A 12,322-nucleotide genomic window follows, 5' to 3' on the forward strand; every position below is an offset into this window, starting at 1 on the left:
ATCTGCAACTCCCACCTTCAACTTCCCCTCAAAACTCTCTAATAAGAGTCAATACAATGGAATTGATAAAAGAGATATTTGTTCACCCTAACTCTCCTGGTGGCAGAGTGACTACTGGCAGAGGAAAAGAAACATAGAGTGAGCTGCTCTTAACAACAGTGTTTTGGGTCCCAAATAGGATGGTCTTTATAAAAATACTTCAATTAGAAATGCCATTATAATAAGCAAAGTCTCCCTTAAAGGAGACTTTTATACAATTTGTATAAAGTAAACAGAGTAACCATGATCTACAAACTTAGTTGCTATTGGTAAGTAATTATCTCTGTATCTGATTCATGTAACACTAACCTGGGTTTTAGGTTATTTTGGTGTGAACAAAACTAATTTCAAATCCTGACTCTTCAAGACCCTGGGAATGTTGCCCAAGCTAAGTCTCAGTTTCCTCATCAGTAAGATGGGAATATCTCCTAACTCCCAGGATTGTTGGGACTCAACAAAATACTGTATGTAAAACACCGATCCAAACTGTTCAGGCCTCAGAAAATGTTTATGTCCTATCCCCAAATCCGGTATCTTAACCCCTCTATCTATATTAACAGGAGTAGCCAAAAGCATGTTAGGTTAATGGCAAGATTGTGAGACACCATAAATACACATTAAACGTTCCACCAAAACACACATTGTTGAACAGAAGTAATCATTCCAAAGACATGGATTCTTCTTTTAACAAAACTGAAACCTAACTAACCAGAGACCCCAGAAATACTGGATAGGACACTTCATCATTCCCATGGGAAGAGGTGAGGAAGCAAAAACAGAAGCAGCACTGGAGGGCACATATCCATTCTGAGCTGTCTAGAAGGGAAGCATAGACAACTCTTGGAGAGATAAGGCAGACAGGACAGATACAGAGGCCACCCTGTGTGTGGTGTCCTTGTGCCTGAATGTGGAGCGAGCAAAGGCGGGTACATCAAGGGCTGCTAATAACCTTGAAATTTGGAGGCTGGGCACAGTTAAGCCTTGGGACTTTTACTATAAGTTCCTTGGGAGCAGTGCCTGTGCTTTGTTCTCCCATGTGCGCCCCTTGGCACCTACAACAGTGCCTTCCTTGCAGAATTAATCATTGCACCGATGTGCTCGTGCAAACATATTGGAAGAGGAGATGCTCTTCAAACAACTGGAAAGGCCAGGGACCGAAAGGGAAGGTACAGAACCACGAGTGGGTAACCCAGGTGGAGTTACTCGCGATGGTGGGTTCGTGTCGCGGGCTGTCAATGCGCGCAGGTGACGAAAAAGGGCCTGTGGCGACCTTGGCTGTGGTGCCAGCTGGAGGGTGACGGCGCGGGGGCTGTGGGCTACAGTAGGAGACCGCGCCCCGGAAGCAGTTACCTGTAGTAGCTCAGGAGCCCGTTGCTCAGCACAAACCACCGCCGCTGGTAGCCTTTGATATAATTGGTCCATTTGAAGAGCCAGCCTTCTCGAGCCGAGCCCGAATTCCCAGTTCCCGAGCCGCCTGAGCCCCCCGCCGGCGGCGGAGGGGCTGGGCCCGCCGCCGCCACTCCTCCGCCCCCAGGACCCGTGCCGCCCGCAGTCGCCGCGGCCACGGTGCCCGGCGCGGCCCCGGAGCCTGGCCCCGAGTCTCCGCGGCCGCCGCCGCCTCCACCCACCACGGGGGGACCGGTGCCGCCGCCGCCGCCCGGAGCTGCAATAGCTGCCGGGCCCGGGCCCACCACTCCTCTCAGTTCCGTCGCCGCCATGAGCCGCCGCCGCCCGGAGATACAGGACCGGAACCTCCTACGAGACCCGGCGTCGCCTCCCGAAGCGCCCCACAAGGCTAGCGCATCAGCCGCCGCCGCGCAGCGTCCCCGCCTCTCCGGGCCCGCCGTGGGGAGGAGGGCTTGGTCCCGGGAAGGAGGAAGTCGATTGGTGCTGCTGTTTGTCACTTGCGGAAGAACCCTAGGCCATTGGCATTTCTCTGGGCCCTGTCATTCCATAGTGCCCAGTGAGAGCCCGGGGTCTGGGAGGGCTCGAGAAAGTAGACTGCCCGGCCAATCCGATCGCTGATTGGCTAGTGTTTCCGCCACTCATTTCAGGTTCTGCTGCCGTCACCGCCACGTCACCCCCTCCCATCATTCTTCTCAGCGTCCCTCTTCCGCCCTTACGGATTGGTGGTGGTTATCAGCTGCTCAACCTTTTCTACCACTGACTGAACGAGTGGAGGAAGAAGAGGAGGAGTCTTGTCGCATCCTCACTTTCATTTCTTATTGGTTGGCGTGCATATCACTCACATGTTGGGAGCAATGATTGGTTTCAGAAATTGTCTGTGAAAGCCATGCTGACTAATAAAAGAAAAACCTACTGGGAGAGGGGCATGCCGGGGCAGCCAATAAAATCCTGGATGAGCCCGTGGGGGGGCGTGCCCGTCTGCTTCTAGTTTTGGGGAGATTGGGAGATAAATGCGAGGCAGTTTGGCAAAAGCGTTTTTGATGTTAAGTGCAGCGTTGGAGTCCCTGTTTCTGAGTTAAGACCCCCCCAGTTTCCTTGGGAAGAGTGATTCTCAGCAATCAGGCTCTGCTTGATTCTGCCCCTTCTAGGGCCCCTCTCCAGCCTCTGACTCTAAACTGGAGGCCCAGATTTTTGGGGAGCCCAAACTTACCTTCCCCAGTTCCCTCCTGGATCCAAGATTCTCCTAATTCCCTTCTCTGGCTTGCTCATCATCGCACCATATCCCTTATCTCGATTCTAGGCTGTCATATGGTTCACCTAATTTTGTCCCACCTTTTAAATGCCCTTGTGGGTTTTGGCATAAGCGCCAAGTGTATGCATAACTGTACAGAAACTAATGTGATTTTTGACTAATTGACTTTGTTCACACATTTGTGAAAGTAACAAATTCAGACCCTCATTTAACATTTAGATGTTGTAAACTACTGTTAAAATGGAGCTTCGGGGAACCTGTTACATTTTGCTGGTTAAGACAGGTAATAGAAACAGCTGTTAGACACTGTAAAATTGCTTTTCCTTGGCAATGTGCTCCCCGGTATGAAGAAAGTAAAAGATCCCTTTTTAGACCATGTTTTTAAAAGGAAATATTTATTGAATTCAGAAGAGAGAATACACTTTGAAACTGTAGTTAAATGTCCGCTACTTGAGTTATTTATTTTTTTAACTGAACTACAGTGAACCCATTTATGCTCAGTCCTGCCTTTGCTACTTACTGGTTCTATGACTTAAGGAAAGTCATTAATTTAGGCACTCCAAGATTCAGTTTTCACTTCTGTTAAATAGGAATAAAATCTTACAGGGATGCTGTTGTGATTAAATGTATTTGAATATGTTTGATAAACTGCAAACTACAGAAATGTGAGTTACCAAATACACTCCTCAGATTACTTGCCAATCAGAAAGGTGAAACACATTTTTGCAATGGGGAAATCTGGCTGTCCCTACCTTAACCCAGTTACCCAATGTAGCATCATTAACCCTCGGACAACCAAATTGTTTTATGATGTGACTGGTATGCTGCAGCATGAAGTACACAGCACCACATAATGAAGTTTCTTTTGCTAAAAATGTTCAATCTAAATCTAATCAAGCCTTTAGATTTAACCTCCTATTTACAGGGGCTTAGAGGAACCCGTTAGACACCCCAAGGAAACAATCAGATAAATCAAGAACATGAGACATTCTGTAAGACAACCCGTTTTATAGAAGGTAAGACAAGATTAAGGAAAACTCATGTCATAAAACAAGATCAAGGGGTGATCTAAAATTTCAAAAAACTTAAAAGCCAACCAAATGCTTGATGGATTCTGGTTCTGAAAAAAAAAAAAAACACCCAGCTTTTCAGACATTTTAGGGATAAGTGGGAAATTTGAAAATTTGTATTACATGAAACAGTTATTTACATTTGTTTACTATATTGGTATGATGGATATGAAGGAACACATCTTTTAAATTTGGAGAAATGTTTAGGAGTGACCATAGTTAATAGTTTGACACATACAGTAGTACCTCGGTTTTTGAACATCTCCGTTGACGAACACTTCGGTTTATGAATGCCATAAACCCGGAAATGCTTCGGTTTTGAACACGCCTTGGAAGTCGAACATGTCGCGTGGCTGCCACTGAGCGCAAGATCCTGAGGCCTAGCTGTAGGCTGTTTTCGAACGTTTCAGAACTCGGTCTTCCGGGAAGGATTATGTTTGAAAACCGAGGTACCACTGTATTCTTCTATCTTATGGATTTTAAGAATTTACAAATTTTAATGCAATATTTTGGCACCTATACTTATTAGTTTGCTAGGGTTGCCATAACAAAATACCACAGATGGGGTGGCTTAAAACAATGGAAGTTTATTTTCTTACAATTCTGGGGGCTGGAAGTCTGAGATCAGGTGTCGGCAGGGTTGGTTTCTTCTGAGGTCTTCCTCCTTGACTTTTAGATGGTTGTTTTGTCCCTGTGTTTTCATGTGGTTTTCTCTCTGTGCATGTCTGTGTCCTAATCTATTAGGACACCAGTCATATTGGATTAGAGCCCACCCTAATGACCTCATTTTAATACCTCTTTAAAAGTCCTATCTCCAAACAGTCATATTCTGAGGTACTGGGGGTCAGGGCTTTAACATGAGTTTTGAGAGACACAATTCAGCTCGTAACATACACAAGATGCCTATGATATATGAGAGTTATGAAGCACTATGGTAAAACTAATACCCATTAATCCACCATTCAATATTGTATAAAAAATACAAAAATGATCAGTTTCATACATCTTTATCCTAATCCCATTCCATGGTGTATTGAGGGGGAAAAAAGTGAAAATATCTATAATTGTAACTATGTGTGCATATGCATACAGAAATCACTCGGAGGACAATACACTAAACTGTTAGCAATGGTTATTCTGGGGGGTGGAACTTGCGATACCTTTGTAAGTTATATGCATATTTCTCTCTGGTTCTTTAGATTGGTATAAAATCTAAGCAATTTAAGGTATTCTATTTACAACTGGCAAAAGTACACACATCACTGATTACCTAGTTCCCTTATAGATATTTCCCTGCTCTGAGGTCTGATTTAGGTTAATATTGCCTTGAAGAATGAACTTGGCTAAGTTGGGGAGTCACAATGAATAATAAATAAATGACAAGCTCCTTAAAACAGCCTGATGTGCAACATTTGGGAAATAAAAAGTGGAGGCTGTTATGAGATCAGCAATCTAATCACAACTTTGCCTCTGTTGCCAGGAAAAGGGCCAAAACAATGATATTAAGATACTGATTCCTCAGGTTACTTGTTTCCTAAAAACCCACATATTTCTTCAGGATCACAGTATTTTAAAACCTAGTTACACAAAATATAAGGTGCCTTCAACCTCTCCACTTCTATTTCTCACATAGTGGACTTCACGGTCCTTCAAAAGTAGATGGTATTTTAGATGGCACCCAGTTCTCTGGATCAAACTCAGTCATGTCTTGGTCGTCCTAATGATTGACAGGGCAACTTGAAAGAAACCTAGGTGACCACTGACACTTAGGCCAAAGCAGATCTTTCTGGAGATGGAGTTGGGATCCATCTTGATTCAAATGTCAGTTTGGAAAAAATTGTCAGTTTGGAATTTAGTGTAAATACAGAAGCTTAGTGGGAGATACAGCTTGGACTTATCAAAGTGGTTCTTTGATCTCTCAAGTGGTATATTACTTTAAATGTTGAATAATGTAATAACTGACATTTTTCAGGATAATTGCGTTACTTTCACATGACTTTTTCAGACCCCTAGCACGTTCTTCTGTTACAAAGTCAAGTGCGTTGGCTCTGAAGTCAAGCGCAACTAGTCACTTTTGCTTTGCTAAAACTTACTTTCTCACTTGAAATAGAGGGCGATTTTCAATTTTTAGAAAATAACCCCCGTTTTGGTAATAACAGCAATACATGCTCATTGAAGACAATTTGGAAAATAATGGAAAAGCAGGAACAATCACCTCTACATAAAATCCTTCACAACCTCTCCCCTTAAAGGCAATCACTGCTATTTGGTCACCCTTGATTATATTCTCGTTCCCATTGTTTTTTCCACACAGATTAAGTCATATACATAGAGAAAACCTATTTTATGCTTAACATTATATTCTTAGTAGTATTTTCCCATATAACTAAAATTTTCAAAAACAATTAGTCTTTAAAAATATTTCTTCTAAGCATATAAGCAATGCATTTTCTCTGTAGAAAATTTGAAAAATACTAAAAAGGAAAAGGTCCCCATATTTACATCACCATGTATGCATTTATTTAAACAATGGATTCAAAGCATATACATTTATGCTTTCTCCCCATACTGTATCATAAACACTTGCCATGCTTAAGTATTCTGCCTTTCTACTTGTCCATGACAAATGGATTATCTTTACTTAACCATTATTGTGATGTTGGTCATTTAGGTTATTTCTATTATTAATAATGCTGTGATGTATCACTACTTTGGAATATCTCTTTAGATTTCTAAAGCCAAACTAATAAGTCAAAGGTTACAACTAATTCCAAAGCTCTTCACATTGCCAAAGTACTTTCCAGAAATGTAAACACTAACCCCCCAGTGTGAGTGGCAGCCCCAAATTCTCACTAGCATTATTTCTAAAGATTTTGTTAATTTATTAAGTAAAAAATCTTTTTTTCTCATTACTAGTGGGGGTGAACTTCTTAATATTACTTGCATTTTCATTTGTGAAAATTATTTACAAGTCTGTTACCTATTACTTATCAGGGTCTTCTTATATATGATTACACACATTGATGTAGGTTTTTAACTGTGCTATATTGTAAATTATTTTAGCGCATCACCTAATTTGATTATTTTTGACATACATTAGCAGGGAGGTTAATGTTGCTCTCATTGGTTACTCAGTCTTAAACAAAACAAACAGTATCTTGTGTATACTTCACGACTCAAAATCAGTTGGTAGTTACTGTATGCTATTGTTATAGTCAGAAAGCAGAAGCTCTTACTTCTTAAACTCAGTCTTTTCCTCACAAGAAACATTAATACTACCATTTTCCGGACTAGGACCAGTATTTCTCAAACTGAGGTAGAGAACTGTGACCTAGAGAGGAGCAGAACATACATTCTTTTCTTGGCCTTACCACTAACCAGCCATGGGCGCGTCTGCAAGTCACTTCCCAGCCAGAGCGTCAGCTCCTTTGCATGTGGACACCGGCTCTCAAGTTTTCCTCACTACTGACATTCTGAATCGAGCCTTCTGGGAATGCAAGGGCACCTTCCAGCCAGTTCCTTCCCAGCCAAGCAGAGCTACATCTTTCACTAGGACATAGTTTAACTCCTTCACAGCAATAAGAATACCTTGTATGAGTCCTCTGCTCTGCTGCTCACTAGCTGTGTCACCTCGGGCAAGTTCTTTAACCTCAAGGAGCCTGTCCACTCGTTAGGAAAAAATAAGCTCCATGTTAAGTGGGTACCCAATGTTAAATTATCTCGCTCCCCGTTGATCATTCTTAACTTTTTTCTGCCTATCTCTACTTGTTTGCCGAATCATTTTTCAAATAAAAGGTCTCGCATATTTCTTATTGAACCAATCAACTAGTGCAGAAGCATAGAAACAGAGAAAAATCATTTTCCCAGTAAAACATGCCCAGTGTCCAGGTAGTGGTGATGTTTTCAGCTTGATATGGTAGATGCCAGTGAGCTTGCTACAGCATAAATGTGTGCCATCTCATGTGATTCCTACAGATTCACCTTGGTTCTTCCCTAGTGTGTCCTTGGATTTTACTACCAGTTTTCATCCGAATCTATTGGAGGGTGGGATGATTCTGCTTTTTGTTTCTTGGCCAGGAATTGCTTGATCCTTTGATCCTGAAAGTCTTGAGAAGGCATGGTGAGGAAAAGAGTTAATTACAATGGCAGAGAAAGGGGGACAGAGAGCTGAATCTCTTGAGTACTTGAGAGTAAAAATGATACCCAAGTCTCAAATAACATAAATTTACTATAAAGAATTACCAACTTTTCCCCATCTCCTCAGATGAATTGCGAGATGTTAGGTTAGAGCTGACCCTGAGGGCAGCTTAAGGTCAAACTAGGCCACCTGAAGTCTCTTAAAAAGGTCACATATGCCTAGCGATAGGTGGGATGGAGGAGATGAACTGCAGTGTATCTACCGCAATTCATAATTCCATTTTGTAGTTAAAATGGGGAGGGGAACTGAAAGCACTCTAGGTTTTTAAAAGAAATTTACTATGTAAACATAAGATCTTTATCTATCTCCCTTACAACATAATTAAAAAGGTAAAAACGTTCATAGGTAATATTCACCAATAGGTTTGCCAGTCTACCTAACTATGCTTGAAACACATTAAAAAAGTCATGTTCAGGGGTCCAGGCAGTTGGAGCACTGTCCTCCTAAAGCCAAAGGCCGCTGGTTCGATTCCCACATGGGCCAGTAAGCTGCACCCTCTACAGCTAAGATTGTGAACAACAGCTCTCCCTGGAGCTGGGCTGCGGTGAGCAGCAGGAGGTTGCAGCAGGAGGTTGGTGTGAGCAGCCAGAGCTCTGTGAGCTGCTGTGTGCTGCCAGGGGCTGCTGTCTGCTCAGCAGTGGGGAGCACAAGGCTCATAACTCCAGCATGGGCCAGGGAGCTGCACCCTACAACTAGACTGAGAAACAACCGCTTAAAAAAAACCGGGGGGTGGGGGTGGGGGGCAAAAATATCATTTTCAGAAGTAACAAGAAAGGAGAAATGTAGGGACACATTTTTTTTTTCAAGTATACAATTTGTTTTTATTTACAATACCCTATAAAAATGTAAATTTAGAAACTTTAGTTTTTATTAGAACCAAACAAAAAAGATAAAAGCACAGAAAGGAAGAAATAATAATCAAGTATTCACTTGATCTTTTGTGAAGTGGAAAGGCAGGAAAGTCCCGTAGTGGAAAGAGTCAGTAGGTAATGGCAGAGGTAAGTAAGCTAGGTATATCACTGGGGGACAGCTAGTGAAGCCTGGGGCTACAGAAAGGGAAGAAATGGAGAACAACGACAGCTGGTTATAATGGAGGAGGACTTTACTGTTGTACAATACTTGTATGTGCAAAATGTTTATTCTCTTTAAATATCATAGTCTGTGTCCCACCCCCCACCCCCGACTACATTCGCAAAGGTGAGAACAGTAGAAAGTATATCAGGACAGTCATGTAAAATGAATTCAGATTTAATTTTCTGTAATCACTAGGGATCAAAACCCCTCATCCTGGTTGAGTGCTGGATGGGAGAGGGACAAGTGAAAGGGGTCATGGCTGTGCCTGCTAGGATTCACACCCAGGCCCCTGGCTCCTGAGACAGGACTTGGGTGAGATGAAGTAGCAAGGGCAGCAGTTCTACCCTGAAGAGGAAAGCAAGCCAAACTTAGCTTCCATGGTTACATCTGGAGGTTTCGACCCATGACACCAAATAAAAACGGGAAGAGAGAAGTAAAAGCATGGCTTACTGAAGTGGTCTCAGGAAGACAAAAGCTACACTGTGGAAACAGACTCTATGTTAGAATCATCTTGGGCAATCTTCCATGAGCTTGAGGGGAGAGGCTCAAGTACACCGTAGTTATAGCAGGAAAAAGGTTTAACTGTGTGCCGTTTCCATTGAGGTGGACAGAAACAAAGGAAATTCAAGTGGGGAGGAGAAAAACGACTTCCCAGCCTAGAGCTGGGCATCAGCCAATTAAGAGTTCTGATTTACTTAAATGTGCTGCATATCCTGTATTTATATTAAAACAAGTAGAACCCACCAAATTAATTACAAAATGGACCAGAAACATTAAAAATACATCAGCTGGTTTGTGTCCAAAGGAGGGATGCGTCACGCTAAGATTTCTTAATCTAACCCATTCTTTAAGGATCCTCTGGAGACCACATAAACATATGTAGAGGAGTGTGTGCGCACACATACGTATATATTAATTGTATATAATTGGCTCTCCTATAGTCGTATTAATATGGGGCAATGAAGATGACTTCAACAGGACGAAGGAAGAAACACTTTGGCAGGCTACAGTCTCCTCTGAATTGGAGTAGTGGTTGTGGGATAAAGGGAGAGATTACATTTGTATCTCTAGGGCAAAGAAAATGCAAAATTGAGAACTGAATAAAAATAGGTCATGCAGAATTGTAACACAGACGGTAAGAAGAAACCAGCAGAAGGATCACCCAGCCAATTCCACAGAGCAGTGGGGAAATACCTGGCATTTAGAGACAACCCCTGTGAACAGGAATCGGTCCCACAGGTGCTTTGGGGAATAAGCTACCTTCCCTCCCTCATTAAAAACACTCCATTGATGATGGCAGCAGTGCAGGTGACAGCCAAAAGGAGGTACAGGACACACTTGCAGATCTTTTATCGTATCCCCTGAACTAGCCTACAGGTGTAAAGAAAGAGAGAAAGGAAACTTGTTTGTATAAGTGAATTAAAACAGAAGGCAATCTTTTGCATTAAAATCACATCTTTGTAAGAATTTTATAACAAAACTCCTAAGATATTTCTACCCTTAGCATTCAGTCGGCTATGAGGGTGTTGCTGCACCCAGGACAGTGTTTTATATCTAGCAGATACACATATATTTGATACGAGTCTTTAATCTCTTCCACCATAATTCCATTTCATGCCCCCAGACCTCCTCATCACAACTTCTAAAGTGCCAACATTAGTGAGATGGGGAACTCTCCTGCTGCAAACTTACTGCAGTTTTGTCTCCAGCAAGTTCAGTTTCTGTCGGTCAACATAGCGAGAAAAGAGGGATACTAGGTTTGTGGGGGTAGAGACTGGCTTGGCCAGGGCTGCTTGGGGAATCCGCAGGAGTTCTCGGGTGGCCATGAACATCACCTCCGCCCTGACAGGGAAAACCGGTAAGAACAATGTAAGAAAACGAATGGAAAGTTTACCAGAAAAAACTTAAAACAAAAGAAGAAATACAGCCCAGACTGACCACTGGCTGTTTTCCGTTGATTCTGCAGCATGGTCTGAACTCTGAAGGTCTTCCCCACGGCTCAGGACGAGGAGGAGCAGTGACAGGCCGAACTACAAGAGGGGACAGAAGGTGTCAAAGTCAATACTGCATCGCATCCTCCTCCAGCATTGGATGGGCGTGGCACCAAATCCAAATGACGCCACCGCTGTGCTTCTCTGTGCAACTGGGCAAAGATCAGACAACCACGAGTGGGGAGGCTGTTTGTCTCCTTGCACAGCAGCAAAAAGCACAATCAGTGGAAATGGGAAGTCCCAGTGTCCAACAGTCCCCTCCGCTCCCCAGCCCACCCTGTGATAAAAAGATAATTGTCCCCTGCCATGGATAATGTGGGATTTAGTTTTCCCCCTATTTATGAGAACAGAAATAGATTAAAAACGAAAGTTAAGTGAAGACTTATTATAGAAAATTAAGGTTCATGGAAAAAATAAAAAACGTTAAATAAAAATATTTTGAATTAAGAAAAAAGGGGTTCAGACCCGTGAGAAAATGCACAAAGAAAAGTAACTGGAATGATCAGGATACAAAGAAAAAAATTCCTTAAAAAAGGACACACCTATCTAGAAATATGAAGGCATGTATGTATAGGATGTTAATAAGAGTCTAAAAAAAATAAAAAGTGAAAGGATAAACAGACAATAATCATTATCTAGGATTAATATGTAGCAACATGATTTAGAGACTGAAATAGATAAAGATTTGCTTTATTACATTTGTTTCATTTAGTCGGTAGCAAAAGCTAAAGGGGTCATAGAATGAAAATACAAATTGGGACAAAAACTACTAGGTTCATGTCTGAGTCACAGTTATAATGGATCACAAAGAGAAGGTGGGGATATTTTAGGATTCTATCCCACCTTTCTGAATTCCCCTCATAGAGGGTAATCTTGCCTTTTCATAAGTTCCCTTCGCGTCAGAAAACACGGGGCTATATAATCTTGTTTGACCTCATGATTTTCTGCCTTTATCCAAATTAATACCAGGAGACCAAATTACATGGAAGGCACTAACTGATCACTCCAGAACCCACCTGTCAGCTGCTGATGTACTGCCCTTCAGAGTCATGCTTTGGCAGGTTTTCAGGGGCAGTAGACTACTTGCTCACTGCCAAGTAGCAGGTGACCCCTAACGAGAGCCCTCTGGCTCCCAGGCATTATAATGAATAGTTCATAGCTGTCCTATCATCTAATAGGAAAACTGTGACATCAACATCATCGCCCCTACTTTATAGATCAGGAAACGGTGGCTGAGCAAAGTGAAATAATCTGGTTAGGGTCACAACCCTAGAAAGTGGCAGGCAAGGAA

General features: G+C 42.4%; 2 protein-coding genes across 2 annotated transcripts in view; both read right to left on the reverse strand.

Moving 5' to 3' along the window:
- OSBP (oxysterol binding protein) overlaps positions 1-1,890 on the reverse strand; it is a 31,429-nt gene extending 29,539 nt beyond the window's left edge. The window contains exon 1 of the mRNA XM_019754061.3: positions 1,390-1,890. Coding sequence (XP_019609620.1) covers positions 1,390-1,757 — 368 coding nt within the window. The 5' untranslated portion in view covers positions 1,758-1,890. The remainder of the gene's footprint in view (positions 1-1,389) is intronic.
- Positions 1,891-8,759: 6,869 nt separating this feature from the next.
- The window catches only part of PATL1 (PAT1 homolog 1, processing body mRNA decay factor), a 28,556-nt gene continuing 24,993 nt past the window's right edge, over positions 8,760-12,322 (reverse strand). Inside the window, exons 17-19 of the mRNA XM_074336430.2 lie at positions 10,979-11,070; positions 10,733-10,882; positions 8,760-10,411 (exon numbers count right to left, since the gene is read on the reverse strand). Coding sequence (XP_074192531.1) covers positions 10,390-10,411; positions 10,733-10,882; positions 10,979-11,070 — 264 coding nt within the window. The 3' untranslated portion in view covers positions 8,760-10,389. The remainder of the gene's footprint in view (positions 10,412-10,732; positions 10,883-10,978; positions 11,071-12,322) is intronic.

The sequence above is a fragment of the Rhinolophus sinicus genome, chromosome 14 (genome assembly GCF_057876585.1).
Source record: "Rhinolophus sinicus isolate RSI-liver-muscle chromosome 14, RSI-T2T, whole genome shotgun sequence".
Taxonomy (NCBI): Eukaryota; Metazoa; Chordata; class Mammalia; order Chiroptera; family Rhinolophidae; genus Rhinolophus; species Rhinolophus sinicus.